General features: G+C 40.9%; 1 protein-coding gene across 1 annotated transcript in view; it reads right to left on the bottom strand.

The window, feature by feature from the left end:
* CALCR (calcitonin receptor) overlaps window positions 1-17,785 on the bottom strand; it is a 67,589-nt gene that overhangs the window by 23,157 nt on the left and 26,647 nt on the right. The window contains exons 6-7 of the mRNA XM_033165704.1: window positions 17,312-17,438; window positions 2,691-2,844 (exon numbers count right to left, since the gene is read on the bottom strand). Coding sequence (XP_033021595.1) covers window positions 2,691-2,844; window positions 17,312-17,438 — 281 coding nt within the window. The remainder of the gene's footprint in view (window positions 1-2,690; window positions 2,845-17,311; window positions 17,439-17,785) is intronic.

Genomic DNA, 17,785 nt, shown 5'->3' with positions numbered 1-17,785 from the left:
TTTTCTCCCCCCCCCCAATTTTAAAGGCGCGGCTTATATTCAGGCCAATACGGTAGATTGGCAAAGACTTCTACACTTTAAAAGCATGCTCCCTGCCTCAAATGGTTTCCACGGCAAATGACTAATTCTGCAAGTATGCATGTGCTCCATAGGACTTTAGTCCTATGAAGAAAGTGTTGCTGTTAAGGTTTTCTCCCATTCATCACAGTGTAAAAAGAGGACTATGGAATTCGCTACTGCAAGATGTAGTGATGACGACAACCACCAACTGAGATGGCTTTAAAAGGAGATTGGACAAATCACGGAGGACAGGGCTATCAGTGGCTACTAATCATGGTGGCTTCAGTTCTGAGGGTGGTCTACCTCTGAGAAGCAGTCACTGGGGAGTAGGAGTGAGGAGATTGCTGTTGCACTAATGGCCTGATCGCAGGCTTCCCATGGGCATCTGGCTGGCCACTGTGGGAACAGGATGCTGCAATAGATGGAGCTTTGGTTTGATTCAACAAGGTTCTTTTGCTTTTATTTACATGACTTGATCCTGGTTTGTTTTAACTAACAAGTCAGAACAAACCACCGTCCCTGGGTTTGCATGACTCAAGAAACTCTGGTTACTTCGAAATCGAAGGCCAAAGCTTTTAATCACCTCCTGTCGTTTATAAAGGAGGAGGAGATGGGAGTGTGTGAATCCAAGGCTGCTGCGTGCTTGTCCCCATAACACTAAACCATGGTTTGGCATTACTTCTCAGCTGAGTCTATGCCTTCTCGTATTCTTCAGGTTTAAGCAATGAGCCCTGCTCTCTTTTTGCTGTAACTGAAAATAAATTCATCGGAACTGGCAACAGTAACTGGGCTGCTTTGAGGATAAAGACAGAAAATGATTTTGAGAGTGCAATTTTATACACGTCTACTCTGAGATCAGTTGGACTTACTCCTAGGTAAGCATATAAAGGACTGGAATCTAATTTCACATTTCAAAAAAACACGGTCAGAGAAACTTTTTTACACTTTATTTTTGTTAGCATATAAACATTTCAAAACTAGAATGTGCTTTTGATGAAAAACCAACATGTAGTTGAGTTATGTGGATTTTGGGTGAAGGCTTGCAAATGATTTCAAAACTTACCCAAACATCAGCATTCTGGTATGTTAATGTTTGTGATATGTCATTACTGCTGATGATATTGGAGCGACGTTCGAAAGGTTTATGGAAACAATCTGCATTCAGATTGCTTGAATAAAAACAAGATCATTCTTCTTGCAAGCAGTTCTAATTTCAGCCTCAGATAACTCTGATAACTCTTGCTTCCTTGCTCCACCTGAGTGGTTTTAACATCTACTTAAGTGAAACTGTAATGTGCAAAGCTGTCAGGATGACAAAGGCAAAACGGGCAAGGGGTTTGTCTGCCATGGAAGTATGGCAGGAATTGGCTTTGCATTTTTAACAGCTCTTCTTAATAAAATTCAGATAGTTCATTTAGTCATCTCCCGATTAGCATTCTCATGGATATCGATTCATGTTAAAATTCATGCAGGGTGGCACACATTACCACAATGCACCAAATACAAGAATAAGCCAGCTACTGTCACAAGGTTTTTAGTCAAATATATCGGACCCAATGTCAAAATAAATATTTTGGGCATACTATGCAATTTGGCCCACTTACTGAGATGCACAATCCATTTGCTCTAATGTGAGAGGCCATTTTGCTAAGCTAAGTCCAGTTGGTTCACGTGGGGCATAACATGCTATGGGATGGAGTTACTATAGCTGGAAGCTGTGGTAGCCTCTAGGAGACTATTCTTATGACAATCTGTCTAACAAGCAATTCATCTAATGCAAAGGCATTCCTTGAACACCATTGTTCCCACCTCAACCCATCCTAGGCACCATCTCTGGGAATAGCACGTAGGGATCATTTAAAAAGGACAAGGGAATCATTGCTCCTCATACTTCAAACCAGGCGTGATTATTTCTCAGGGGCACCTATATTTCTGGCCAGCTCACTGGTTCTGCACAGTGAGTGATCATGATTATAAAGTATGCAGATTGCAATAAGAAAATCCTTCTGGAGTAAAGAAAAGAAGATAAGTTAGCAACTGCTTTATTGAGAAATGGGATTTCATTGTTGGGTGCAATAAAACGCAATGTACTGTTGAACTATAAGCACTGCTAGGAACACTGCAATTAACAATACACAAGACCTGGCTTTAGCATTTCCCTTCTTTTTTCTATATGTTTGTCTGTAGGTGTGTGTGTTTATATATTTGTAAATATATTGTAAAATATTTTTATTATTAATATTAATTGTTATATAAATAAATTAATGATTTTATGCAAGCACAATCTTTCAAACTGTAGTGTGCTTAAAGGTCCTGCTTAAAGGACACAGACTTTTAATCCCAGGTGCCTTAACTTCCAATTTCTGTGGGGGGCTTTTGTACCAGTAAATTTGTAAGTGTCTTATGTCTTCTCTTAAATCAAATACTTTTCAAAGTAGAATATCGGTACTAAGTTTTATGATTCATCAGGAGCACTGCCTAATACGTAACAGAAAACAAAAACAAAACCTTGCTCCCTCTGCAGTGCCGCCACCAGCTGGCTTAGGGGCCCTCACACTTCCAGCCACTGGAAACCAGAAGAAAAGAACAGAAGAAATTAAAGAACAGGAAGGAGGGGAAATGCCACATACCCCAACCCAAGAGGTAATACCAGTGCAGACGCTGCTCTTCAGCAAATACTGCCACCACAATGAGAGTATGAAGATAAATGCCTTCACAAAGCATCCAGAAGTAGTTACAGCCCATCATGTATTGGTGAAAAAACTGAAGCACTTTGCAGCTTACCTGTCAGACAAACAGAAAAGCATTAAACTGTAGACAGACAACCACATGAATGCCAAAGGTAAGCAAGCAAACAAAAATATCGGTGCTAAGATCCAAAAGGATTTTCCATGCCTGATACTTGTTGGAATCTTTCAACAATTGCCATGGACTGTGAGCTACAAATAAATCAGATTCATTGAGTACATGGACCTCCTAAATCACCAGGCATCAGGCACAACGAGCCAAAATTCCAACAGCTACTACCAGCAACTCACACTTTAGATTCCCCCCCCCCCACTCTGAAGTTCTGCAGAGCTAACAAATAAGTAGACCCAGAGGCCAGCTAAAGTCCTGGAGAGATGCTAGCTGGATCCTTCAAAGGTCATGTTAACCTGCCTTTCCTGATCCTTCCTTTTGTAATTATAAACATTAAGTGGTGCTCTGTTTCTAAAAGCTAGAATTGATTTCCAAAGTTACCTATGACTGTTTTGGAGAAATGGGCTAGTTATCAAAAGGAAACTCTCATGAGACCTCAGGATTCCTGTTTAAAATATGAAGTGGGGAAAATTGAGAAGGGGGGGAAGTGCATCAATAACTAGGCTCTATACATTTTGGAATAAGGCTTGGATGGGCATTCTCAGCCTGAAACTTCCAAGCTGATATGAGCCATGAAAACCTAATTTTCACAAATTGAATACCAAGACAAAAGAATTGCATGCAAGAAGAAAGCAAATATCTGCTTGTTCCTTATGTACCAGCCAAAATGTAAGGTCCCTAAATCTTCCCCAGACTGTTTTCCTAAAGCATGGGTCAATATGTTCAATGATTTGTCCTTTGTATACTGAATGAGTCTCTCAGCTGGTGTTCAAGACACCCTCTTTCTGTTCTTATTGATCATAGCCTGTTGAGCGTTGCGGTGACTGACAGACACACAGAGCTCTGTACATACTGCTCTTCAGTCATGATGGGACTTTATCAAACCAAAACATACCTGTCTCTAAAAACTGCGAATAAACAGCCTCTGTGAATTCAACAGTGCCTTTCGGTAGATAACTTAAGTTTCTTCTGTTTGTTTGACTGACAGCCAGCTGCTCCAAAAATCATTACAAGAGAAAATTCGGGTCTAAGACATGCAATTATCTAAAAATGTGTTTGTTCATTCCACAGACCTATTGAGCGCATATTAGGGTGGCCACTTACACATCACCAAAAGGGAGCAAGAGAAAAAAGCAAAGCAAAGCAAAGCAAAAGAGGATAAAAAGGGGGCACAGATTTGTATACAATTTACATATGTTGGTTTATATGTATAGAAGCAAGTTTATAAAGAATGGCTATCATTTAAACACAAATGCACCTTACCATAATTAGGAAGACCAGGTAACCTATGTGCCTTCTCAGAATGTTCATCAAGGTGATAAAAGGTAATGGTAAAGGGACCCCTGACCGTTAGGTCCAGTTGCGGACGACTCTGGGGTTGCGGTGCTCATCTCGCTTTACTGGCCAAGGGAGCCGGCGTACAGCTTCCGGGTCATCTGGCCAGCATGACTAAGCCACTTCTGGTGAACTAGAGCAGCGCACGGAAATGCCATTTACCTTCCCGCTGGAGTGGTACCTTTTTATCTACTTGCACTTTGACATGCTTTCGAACTGCTAGGTGGGCAGGAGCTGGGACTGAACAACAAGAGCTCACCCCATCGTGGGGATTTGATCCGCCAACCTTCTGATCGGCAAGCCCTAGGCTCTGTGGTTTAACCCAATTGTCAATTTCAATGCCCCTGTTCTCTCTTCTTTATATTTAAACCAGACAGCTCTTCAACTAGAAGACATCTTCAAATAGAGGACTGTTCTTAGACAGCCCTCCATATAGAGGAATGTCCTCTGTAAAGAAGGACACATGGCCACCATACACAGATGTGGAGAACCATCTGTCAAATGATTTAGGCCCCATCTCTCAATCTCTCTTTGCAATGTAAGTCATGGGATATATCAACATCACATAGTGCTACTATGAAACTTCTGGTTCTGAAAACAGTACCACGGGGCAGGCCAAATGGATGCCAGCTGGGATATGGCAAGTGGTTAAAAAGAAACAACGTAAAGTGTATATACCATATGAAGTACCCTATGCAGGTGATCTGATCTGATCAAAATGTCCACATCTCTCTTTCTCAAAGGTAATGCTTTTAGAGGCACACTCATCCATCCAGACACTGCATCTGTGGTAGTTAGAGCACTTTCATCCAAAAAGTGGCATTGACTCAGCAATCAACAGGGTAACATGTATAGCTCTGGTGGCAGTGACCCAGTAGTACTTTATTCAGCTAAGCAGAATCAGCAATCAACAACAGGTCGGTTCTCAAATTATGGGACTCTGGGCCCTTGACTTCCTCAGGTTTTATCCAAAATCATGCCACTTGGTAGCCTTCTAAGAACAGTAGCTAAGAGGACTACTACAAAAGGTAGTGAGAGCAGGTGCCCCCAGTAATTCAAGAACTGCAAAAGGCCACTTCTGATATACTTTGATGCCTTTATCAACTTGTCCTTTGCGCTTGATAAAACAACATTGCAAAAGAAAGCTAGCTACTGAAGCCCCAGTGTTACTTTTTCCACATGGATAAAGCCTTTTGCAACAATAGTTGAATGCAGCCATGAGAGCAGAGTTGAATGAAGCAGTGGAAATAGAGAAAGAGGGAGTTATCTGGAGGAGTCCAGCTTGTCTGAGAGTTACAGCATGTGAGCATTCCAAAGGGCTAGGAGTTACTGTTATTTGCATTTGATCTTATTGTTCCGCCAATGGGCACAGAGTGGCATAGATGGGCTACTGCCCTTTGCCCCCACAACAACCTGGTGAGGTGGGCTGCACCGAGGCAGACTGACTAAACCAGTAATGCAGTGAGACTGAATTTGAACCCAGATCTCTATATTCCCAGTCCAACATTTTAACCACTATACAACACTGGCTTTCTCTGTGGAGTTGGGTTGTACTGCTTATTCAAAAGCATTTCCTCTGCATCTCCTGAAGCAGGTCGTCAGAACAATGCGGTGAAGTGGATTGGGCTGAGGTATACTAAGCCGTCATGCAGTGAGGCCAAATGGGGATTTGAACCCAGATCTCTACTAGATTTCTAGTCAAACACCTTAACCACTATACCAGACTGGGTCTCTCTGTAGAGTTGGGTCACATATGACTATCCTAGAGTGTCTCTTAAAGGAGATCCTATTAAATTTCTGCCAACTGGCCTGCAGCTCCATTATAATCTGAGCCAAATCAGTTTAAAAAAATATGGGTGGATAAAGAGAAAATTTTCCTAAAATCTGAATGATTTCTAATCCTGGGGTTCTTTGCTTGTGGCTTAATTTACTGTTTTATGTCATTCAGAAGGACTTAATCCGAATGTCCTTTAGGAAGATAAGCTCTCTGCTTGTGTTACAGAGTTGTTTAGATTCCATGGTGTGATTTGTTGGAGGCTGATGTATTTATTGCTGATCAGAGCTCAATGTGACGGCCTTTTCCAGTCATATGGTTCAGTGTGTGTCCAGACCCTGCGAGCTTTTAGGACACTTAATTTCATTATGTTGCCCCATAGTACCACATTTCCTACATGTCTTCTGTATTTCCATACTCTCGGTCACATGCAGCGATTGCAGTTTGTTTTCTGATTTAAATTCTGCATCCATCTTCCGAGTTATTTATGGCTTTCTGAGAAGCTTAGTCTCTTGATGTGTAATAGGTTTGGGAAAGCTATTAGACAGGGCATGAGGGATGCATCTGGCTAGCGCTTAGAGTCGCGTCTCATCAATTTGAAAATATATTAGAAAATATTAGAATGAAGAGTTCAGACTTAGCAATACATCAAGATGAGCTGTGTTGAAAGAAATAGTGTTCAGGACATGGTAAACATCAGTCTTCACTTGCAAACATTTACGGAATTTTTCATTCATGCTGAAGTGGTTTAAAGGGAATTTCATTTTAATTAATTAGCTTCTCTCAGCCAGCCACTATACACTAAGAAGCCTCCAAGTGACTGTAGCAGCAGCCCTCAAGATCAGGCTTCCTCAAACTCGGCCCTCCAGATGTTTTGAGACTACAGTTACCATCATCCCTGACCACTGGTCCTGCTCGCTAGGGATCATGGGAGTTGTAGGACAAAAACATCTGGAAGGCCGAGGTTGAGGAAGCCTGCTCAAGATCAATAGCTAAAGGAACCCACTTCTAGTCTTCTCAGTATCAGAGCCTGCTGCGACTCACTCACCCACCCACCAATATTTCAGCAGAAGATGTCTTCTTCTAACAGCCCAGAGAAACAAGGAAGTTGCAATGAAGATATGCTGCAATTATACAGGGTGAGTCTTTTAAAAGAGGCCCTGTGGAACACGTGTACTCTATACCCACAGGGCCTCTTTTAAAGGACTCACCCTGTACATCCTTTATAAACCCTGTGAGTTGTTGAATTACATACAGTATAAGCATTTAGGGTGAGATGTAGTGGCTGCTGCGTCACTGCTATTCAGCAAAAGGGAGTGGTGTGAGCAGAGCCAGGACTTCATGGTGGGCTAGGCAGTTTAGCTTAGTGGTGCTCCTAGATCAGGGGTGGCCCACCCATGAGGCAAGGTGGGGCAGCAGCCTCAGGTGGCAGGATCCACAGGGGCAGCAAATCCCAAGGTAGATATTTATTTCTCCCTTGTTACTGATGTAGATCTTCACTCACCCTTCTTCCCTAGCAGGAAGGCAGGTACCATTTTGTGGCTCGCCATAAGTGCCAAAATGTCTTGGGCCAGCCCTGTCCTAGATGCCTTCCGACCACCACCACTGGATGCAGTATAATGTTATTATGTGGCTCTAGGTATGTGAAGAAGTGTCAAGGTGGTAAATTTATAGGAATCAAGAGTAGGAAAAGCAGAATCCTGAATGAATTTTGCTTGGCACAGAGCCAATCCAGCACTCTTTACATATCTAGTATGCTGAAAAACAACATGACAAGATGCACTGGTTCACTGCAAATCCACTTAAGTCTATAAACATTACAAGGATCTTCTGTGTTCCAATGGGACTTGGGACTTGTCTGCACATGCTGCAGAGAGAGGTGGAAATGCAGTGGAAAAGTTTTAAGGTGGTAGAATGGACTGTATTCATTTCAATTTATGGATGGAGAATCACTTTTTTTTTTTTAAAGAACACTCCATTACTCTAACAAGACACTCTACAATCAGAAAACTAATGCAGCAGGAAATGAGCTGGGACAGAACCTTTTCCCTTGTCATGCTAGTTCTTAACTGGATGAAGCTTGTTATATGGGAGAACAATAACAACCACAACAAAAAAGCCAGTCAGACTATTCTACTATGCCAGAAATTTCACTTCATTCTACTGCGTATTTAGACCAGGCTAGAAATCACAGGTAAGCTGCAAAGAGCTGTCACATGAGACAATTTAAGCCCTCAACATTCACATGTTCCTGGTGACCTGTCTCAAAAATCAACTCTGCTAAAGTTCTAGTAAATCATAGAATCATAGACCTGTGGAGTTGGAAGGGACCACGAGGGTCATCTTAATCCAACACCCTGCAATGCAGGAATATTTTGCCCAATGTGGGGCTCAAACCCATGACCCTGAGATTAAGAGCCTCATGCTCTAGCAACTGAGCTATGTTGATGGACAGACAACTGCTGAAAAATTTGCTCCGCTGTTAGTATTGAAAATGGCTCATTGTTTTATTACATTTGTCATTTGATTTCAGATCATAAGACATCAGGAGATTTTCCGCAGACAATATAATTCAGCCTTAAATGAGTTTGCGTTGGGTTTGGATCACTGAGTTCCCTCTGCTTATTAGATCAGCGCTCTATGACAGCATGCTTAAATTCCAAGTGTCCATAGATTCTAATAAATAAGCAACAGACCTTTTCCAAAATAACACAAGGCTCAACAGTGCAGCTTTAAATCAGTCTTCTGTCAGAACGTATTCTACCCGTTCATATGTCATTACCTGTTTTCATATTTTGAGCTGTTCACTAAAACCTATTTCAGTTAGCAAAGTGAAAGTTGAGGACTCCTCCCAAGAGTGATGATTTCATTTACTTTTTATCCATGTTAAACACCTCCCACCCCCCAATGGTCGCATCCACACCATATGTTTAAAGCACATGGCTTCCCCCAAAGAATCCTGGGATCTGTAGTTTACCCATCACAGAGCTGTAATTCCCAGCAGCATCAACAAACTACAGTTCCCAGGATTCTTAGAGACACGTCATATGCTTTAAATAAATAGTATGGATGTGACTAGTGTGTTGTGGGTCTTTGCAGCCATTCGCAACATTATCCAAAAAGCTACAGGCCAAATCAGAATAGTACATGCCTATGCAATCACTTCTTGAAGAAGTGTGCATACACACGAAAGCTCATACCAAGAACAAACTTAGTTGGTCTCTAAGGTGCTACTGGAAGGAATTTTCCCCCCCCCCAAGAGATTCAGTCTCCACTATTATTTTTGGGTGAATGTTCAAAACTGGATGAGATTCCAGAAGGCTATGTTCCCTTAGCATACAAATAAGAACTCTGGCCAAAGTTTTAACAAAAAAACATGCATTTACTCATAAGTAATTCCAAACGTATTATCAATTCTGTAAAGAATTACAGTCTTAAACAACAATAGTTTCATATGAAAGTTTTCTTTAAAGTCTTTTAGAGATGGCTGTCAGGGCTTCTCCAATGCGTGTCAGGTGTAAACCAGGGAGACCAGGACAGGGCCCCGTTTCGGCATGGATGCCTTCTTCAGCTGGCAATATCAAATAGTATTAAATAGCACAGAGTACATCAAGTTTCAAAATTGAACATGTAGATTACTTCTACCTGTGGGTGAACTTGAAGATGACATTAGGACCATACAGGGTCATACAGGAAGAGAGGTATTGGGGTCTTGAGCCATGTAAGGCCTATCAGTTAAAACCAGCACTTTGAATTGGGCCCAGAGACTGAACAGAAGCCAATGCAGGTGGACGCTCAGACTTTCTCATCCTTCTTAGCCTTCTGACCACAGTACTCTGCCACAGCTGCAGTTTCTGAACCGTTCCAAAGGCAGTTCCATGTAAAATGCATTATAGCAGTTTGTGGGTTTATTGGAACACAAGACCACTGAAGACTTTTTATCCACACCCAAGTAGAGGCATAGCCGGGTACCAACCTAAGCTGGAGCAATGAATCTGAGAGCTCCTCACTACCACAAGCTATGGCAGTATGAAGATTGAACCAAGAGGAAGAGAAAACAAAGTGAAGAGGAATGAGGAGAAAGTAGGAGTAGAAAATCTAACAATGTTTGCAGTTTTATCAGTCTGATTCTTTGCCCAGAGGAGAAGTTAAGTTCCCAACCCCTGGATTCCTGTACGGCCAGGCAGATGTCATCCACAAGAGGTGAGGGTTGCAACCAGCTACCCACTGGCAGAAACCTTTTGTGGAACAGCATATTCCTGCTGAGTCATGCCTCATTACCAATCCTATATGGATTCAAAAAATGGCCTGTCGTGCTAAAAGACTCAGCGTGGCACTTTACAAAAGAATATAAAATATAAAAATATTACACTTTTTCTAATTTCACTCTGAGGGATTGTTTAATATTTCCTTTTTAATGCTACTCAAGAGATTTGATCATCATCATCATCATCATCATCGTTCATTATATCACACTTTTTAGTTGCTTTTCTTTGCAAACTGTAACCCAAAACAACCCCAATATATGCTTAACCCTTGCACTGAAATAAAGGGCAAATAAATCAATTAGAAAAAGCAAATTGAAATTATTTCAATTTCAGCAGTCTTCTAGACACTTTTAGGTTGGTTCTAGTATAGCTCATGTTATTCTGAGCTAGGGTGTAGTGTGTATTAAATCTGCAAGTAATATCAAAAGGAGGTGGAAGTTGAACCAGAGAATTATCAAGATAGTTTCCAAGATTTGGGTAATATTATTAGCAATGTTCTAAAAAGCCTAGTAAAGTCTCATTTGGACAGCATTGCAGTAGAACAGGTGTGGGGAACCTATGGCCTTTCATTTGTTACAGGACTACAACTCCCATCATCTCTGACCACTGGCCATGGCGGCTGGAACTGGAACCCAACAACATCTGGAAGGCTACATGGTCTCCCACTCATGCCAAAGACTCAGAATGGAACTGCCAAGGTGACAAACATTTTAGAAGATGTTTTTAATGTGATAGAAGTCTCAAGTGATCTGGTATGTTTTATCTAATTAAAAAAATTGGAAGGGGCAACGTTTTTTATATTTAGCAGAAATATTACAACAAGGATGGAAGAGTGTTCAGTCTGTCCACCGGCAAACTCAGAATTACAAAATAAAAAGAATGGTGTGTCAGATTAGATAAAGAAGTTGAAAAACTTCCCTCCAGTTAAGAGCGATAAGAGCAGTTAATTAATGCAATTCCCTTTGTAGAGAGGATGCGACAACAGAGACCGCATAGCAGAAGGGTAGATATAATTAGCAGAAAGTCTTGTGGGAATCCCCCCCCCCCCCAATTCCCGCTCTCTGGCTGAACCTAAATTCTCAGCTGGAGTCACTTTACTGCAAATGGGGACGTATCAAAATAGCTCTCAGAAGCAGTGGGAGAGTGATAAGGGTTAGCTCAGCTTATCTGACGTGCCACAGAGACAAGAGAATGCTTTTGCTGAGAAAAACATGGCTGGATATCTTTTCCGACTTGGGGACTTTGAAGAGCAGGATGGAAATATATCTGTATGAAGCTCATCAAACAAATGAATATGAGCAGAAGGTATGTGTAAAAATAATAGTAAGAAAAAGGCTCTGATCCAGGCAACGCCAGTTGTGTCCAATGGAAAACAACGTTACTTAAACTAGTCAGGACTAACTTTATTTTCTTATGGCATTTCTTAACCGTCCTTCACCCTAAGGCTGCTGGGCAGGTTACATAAACTAAGATCCCATAAAAAAAGAATAGTCAACAAACCATTCAACTATTTTAAAAAAGGTACATAACAGATGCAACTAAATTCTTCGGCGATCAGTCTTTATGGTCCAGCTCTCACTTCCGTACATTACTAATGGGAAAACCATAGCTTTAACTATACGGACCTTTGTCGGCAAGGTGATGTCTCTGCTTTTTAAGATGTGTGGTTACAATTTAGCAAAGAATAGTGTCAAGCAGAGGATAATAGATACTGAGAGACAAAATGATTTAAGCAATGTTCCTTTTTTTCTAACTGCGGACGGACGGAGATATTTGTCTCTCCCAGCTAGGTATCTAACTCAGCTCGAGATACCATCTCATAGAAGAGCGTTTACCTTGGCCCGAAATCACATTCTGCCATCCGCCAATCTGCAAGGGAAGTTTAGACGGGTCCCATTGGGCAACAGACTATGTCCGTGTAAATCCGGAGAAGCAGAGACCACTGAACACGTGCTCTTACGATGCTGTTTCTATGAGGACGTATGAAACGATCTTATTCATACGATATTGGTCGGCACTTCCCACTCTCTGAGGGCTGTGGCACTACCAACAAGACCTCTTCCACTGATCAGGATATCCAAACTGGTACATATTTGTTCCACTGGTCATGGTAGGATTTAGCTGTGGCTAGCTAGGTCTGAAAACCTTCAACAAATGCTATCCGTTTCAATTACATTTAACTTCTTTTTATCTTTCTCTGAGGAAAATCTAGGTAAACCGTGATCTATTATAGATGCCTGTCTATTTCTCAAGATAGAGTAAGGTCACATCTCAGCCCTGTCTGCTGAAGGTGTCTGCCAATAGACTGCAGGTCAGCACTATGTCAGAAATTTACACCTGAATTATTCAGGTATTTGAAGTGGACCTGGCTTCCCTTTAGGAATTGCAACAAGCTCCTTGCAAGATGTTTTGGCTTCAGCTACATCCAGGGTTGGGTCGGTGGTGGGGAGGGAGAACACCACAGTGTTTTTAAATCACTGAAGTAAAAACGCAGTTCAGACTGAGATCTCCAGTTTATTTTCAAGGGCCTAGGATTCAGCCTTGCTATGAGAAAAGGTTTTTTTTTTTTTTTAAACCGTTCTCGAAGGCATTGTGAGGCAGTGTAACAAATGTTTCCTGCTGAATTTCAATTGGAAAAAGTGAACATTTACCTAGTAAAAACAAACAAAAACGAAGGATACAGTTCTGTCTGTACAGCACTGTCCTTTCCCTTTATTTTCTGTGTACTCATTTCAGCTGCACCCTCAGGTAATAGAGAAAAATCAATTTTGTCTTTTGTTCCATAAAGTACACAGGAATTTTTCTTTGCACTCTAACATGACAAACTGCAGTGCTTTCTCTCTGTCCTCTCATTCTCACCTCTTTGTACAAAAAAACTCCATTAGAATTGAGCTACAATGACATACTAATTGTAATGATTAGCTCATTTGTTATCAATGTCTACCTGCCGTTCCTATCGTTGTTTTAATTTCTTACATTTCAATTTCTTTCCTCTAAGGAGCTCAAAGTGGTGTACATGTTTCTCCCGCTACCCATTTTATCCTCACAACAACCCTGTGAAGTAGGTTGGGCTGAAAGACTGTCTAAAGCTCACCCAAGGTAACGTTTATCAATTGACCAATGTATTACTGCTCTTCTTTGGCAGGGGTGGGAACAGAGAAATGATGCAATCCATCATATTTGCCTGAAATTTATAACATGCTGTGAGCTTTAGGCTCTTCTTTGTGGATTAACAAAGCTATGTCTTAAATTTTAAATTGATGATTAAATTTTATTTGGATGGCATGATTTAAAATTTGATGGCATGCGTGCCTAAATGGTATGGAAAGGCAATTATATATATGGTTTGGGGAAAATATAAAAACCTATTAGAAAGAAAAACACTGCTGTGGTTATCACCGACAGAATTCCTCTCAAGGAAAAAAATTAACACAGAAACAAACTGGAGTACATATAGAGATCTTCTAAATCCCATTGGGGAGGAATACAAACTGAAAGAATATGAAGAGATAAAGGACCAAATGACAGATTGGTTATTACCAGTTAAGCGCAAAATTAAAGTTAGACAAAATATACAGTTTTGCTGGAAAGACCTCACAGTTTGAAGATATTAAGATCCAAGGCCAAAATATTATCAAAAATGTATAGATTTTATACTATCGAAACAACTGTGGAAAGTAAATATAAGATTTACGGCATGCTATACGTTAAGAGAAAAGTTTATGAAGATGCAGCATAGGTGGCATCTGACGCCCAACAGATGAGCAAAAATGTCAAAATCAATAAAAGGTAACTGTTAGAAGTGTAAACAGCAGCAGGAACCTTCTACACATGTGGTGGTCATGTAGCATAATTAAAAATTATTGGGAAAATTATTATTACTCTTTTGTTAAAAACTCAGTAGCACTACTGTTGGTGTTAATAACTACAGAAGTTTCCAAAAGAGAAATAAATGTGTTTCTATATGCTACAATGGCAGGCTGCATATTATTAGCACAAAAATGGAAAACAGATAAAGTGCCAAGAAAAGAAGACTGGCATATTAAACTGTTAGAATGTGCAGAGTTAGCAGGGATGGCCACTAGAATAAGAAATCAAAACAATGTAAGATATAAAGAAGGCTGGATACTATTTACAGAATATACGGAAAAGTACTATAAGCAAACAATTTACCTAGCAGAATGGTAACTTTTTCAGCAGAGCAAGACATAAATAAAGTATATAAAAGTGGTCACGATAGAAGAGGTGCACTAAGAAAACATGAGGAAAAGAGGGGCTAAAAGGAACCATGCAAGGAGAGGAGAAGAAGTCAATAAATGTTTTCTGATTTTTTTTTTGCCGATTATTTAAAATCTTTGAAAGGAAATATTTTTCTTTGTTGTATCATTTTTGTTGATGCTTTTTGATGTGGAATGTTATCAGAAAATCAAATAAATAAAATATGGAAAAAAGAACAAACAAACAAAGCTAGAAACCCAGGAAGCTACATAATATACCTAGTCAGACTATTACTCCATCTAGCCCAGTACTGTCTACTCTGACTAGCAGTTGCCCTCTGGGGCAGTGGTGGAGAACCTCTAGCATATGGGTCTCATGAGGCCTGCTAGGCCTCCACCTGCCCTATGTGATATCAAATGTGGGATGATAAAGGGTCTGGAAACCCAGCCTTATGAGGAATGTTTGAGGGAATTGGGTATGGTTAGCCTAGTAAAGGGGAGAGTGGGCTGAGATACGATAGCCATCTTCAAATATCTAAAGGGCTGTCACATGGAGGATGGAGCAAGCTTGTTTTCTCCTGCTCCAGAGGGTAGAACCCAAACCAATGGATTCAAGTTACAAGAAAGCAGATTCTGATTAAACATCAATAACTTTCTGACAGTAAGAGCTGTTTGACAGTGCAATTGACTCCCAAAAGAGGTGGTGGACTCTCCTTCCTTGACAGTTTTTAAGCAGAGGTTGGATGACCACCTGTCATGGATGCTTTAGTAGAGACTGCTGAACTGCAGGGGGTTGCAGGGGACCTTGGGGTCCCTTCCAACTCTGCAATTGCATGATTCTATGAGGTGCTGATTGACAGCAGATGCAAAGCCCTGTGCCAGCTCCCTTGTACAGCACTTTGCAAGCCTCAACAACCATGTCATAATGGCATCAGCTAATAGGCAGGAGGGTGGCCTCACCAACCTGTCAAACTTCACTCACAAGAGGGTGGGAGAGTTAAAGATCTGGCCCACTGGCTGGCTGTCATGACAAAGAGGATCCACACCACCCACTACCTGGTCCTTTTAACTGGAGATGCCAGGGATTGATAGGAAGACCTATAAACACCCCAAAAGTAAATGGAGATGAATGCTCAATAAATACTGGAAGCAATTGAACTGCTGTGTAAACTCCGAGCAAGTAAAGCAGGATCAATGCTAATAAATAGGTCATCTGGAGAAGGTGTTTTAGAATTATTATTTTTTACATATATCCAGAAATAATTGCCTTCCTAAAGTGCCATTTACTGCCAGAAGCCTGACAGTATTATCTTTATTTAGAATATTTACACCCCACTTTGCAGCCCCAAGAGGCTCTTCAAGCAATTTACAAAAGACTCTCACAACGAAACCACATTTTACCTTGCATATCTTCATTTTTACCTTGCATATTTATCTTCAAATATCAAAAGTACCGGTTGGATCCAACTATTTGCATAAAAGTGGAAATATGGTACTGGGAAATAAATGCTAGCTACTTTTAGAGAATTCTCAATGGAGGAAAATGTCTCCTAAAACATAACATTTTCTGTAGCTTAATACATGCAGAGATACAAATGGACCTCTAGTGAATTTAATATGAATCACTGGCCTATGCAATGAATTGACAAAGATGTACAAACATTTGTTGGCTTAAACTAAAGTATCCTATAAGGGAATGTGTCAAGCGGCAAAGGGGAATGACTGCATAGAGCACTAAGTAGCGAACTGCCATAATAGCAGGCATACAGGTATGTGGCATAGATAGTGGCACCACATATCTACTCAGAAGTCCAATGGATAGAGGATTGTAGCCTAAGACTGCAATCCTATGCACAGTTTCCTAGGATGAACTGAGTGGGACTTAAGTGGAAGTAGATAGGCATTGGATTGGGTTGTATTTAAGGTGTTCTTTCTCCTTTCTGAACCACTAAAATTCCTGCAGATGATCAGCTTATGTGGCTCTTTTTGCAAGACAAATAAGAATATTGGCCAACACCACAGCAATCAGTCTCTCACCCATGTCCTGTACATTTCACCACCAATCAACAACATGGGGCACATCCTAATAATAATAATAATAATAATAATAATAATAATAATAATAATTTATTTGTACCCTGCCAATCTGGCTGAGTTTCCCCAGTCACTCAGGGCAGCTCCCAATCGAGTGTTAAACAATACAGCATTAAATATTAAAAACTTCCCTAAACAGGGCTGTCTTTTAAAAATAGGATAGCTGCTTATTTCCTTGACATCTGATGGGAGGGCGTTCCACAGGGTCAGCGCCACTACCGAGAAGGCCCTCTGTCTGGTTCCCTGTAACCTCACTTCTCGCAATGAGGGAACCGACAGAAGGCCCTCGGCGCTGGATCTCAGTGTCCGGGCAGAACGATGGGGGTGGAGACACTCCTTCAGGTATACAGGACTGAGGCCGTTTAGGGCTTTAAAGGTCAGCACCAACACTTTGAATTGTGCCCAGAAATGTACTGGGAGACAATCTTAAGGAAAATGTACTCCATAAGGGGTGTTACAGTGACATTAGGGGTCCGTGAGGAGTTATGGAATCGGATAAATTTGATACAAGGCTGTTTTGTGGGCCAGCCCAACATTCTTTGCAACATGAAATTTTCCCCTGAAGAATAATCTAGGATCTTACTTTAAAGGAAGTTTTTGTGATGGCAAGACATTTGTCCTCTTAGCTTTCAGATCCAAGAGTTTAAAACCCTCCTGTTAGTAACAGATTCTCCACCTAACATTGTAAAGGAAAAAATACTTACCGGATCCTTTTTTACTAGGTCTCGATCAGACACTACTGCAATGAGGTGGGCGAGTGTAAACACAGAGTTAAGAACGTAAGAAAGAAACAAATTCTTGTGCAGTGTTATCCTTTGACAGCTGAGGCTCCTGAAAGATACGCACCACAAATTGTAAATTAGTGTTTTGATTCTTATGTCACTTTTTAACAAGCACATGCTGGCAAGTTTTTTTCCGCTGAAGAATGCAATCTGGCAACAGGCAGTTGGAAACCCATGGCTGGCAATGAACCCATGGGAGCCAAACATTTTGCTTAAAGACACATGCTTTCCAAATCACACTTAAAGGACCTCTCAAACCTGCTTTCTGTCTGAGCCCAATAGGTTCAAACTGTACACTACAGGCAGAAAGGTGCCCTGATACTAAGTGACATTTTTGTGTACATACAAATTGCAAACAGCAAATGAGGTATTCTATAAGGAGATGTTCTTCAGAAC

This window comes from Lacerta agilis, chromosome 12 (genome assembly GCF_009819535.1).
Source record: "Lacerta agilis isolate rLacAgi1 chromosome 12, rLacAgi1.pri, whole genome shotgun sequence".
NCBI classification, from domain to species: domain Eukaryota; kingdom Metazoa; phylum Chordata; class Lepidosauria; order Squamata; family Lacertidae; genus Lacerta; species Lacerta agilis.
The sequence above is the reverse complement of the archived record's forward strand: the minus strand, read 5'-3'. Positions and strand labels throughout refer to the sequence as shown.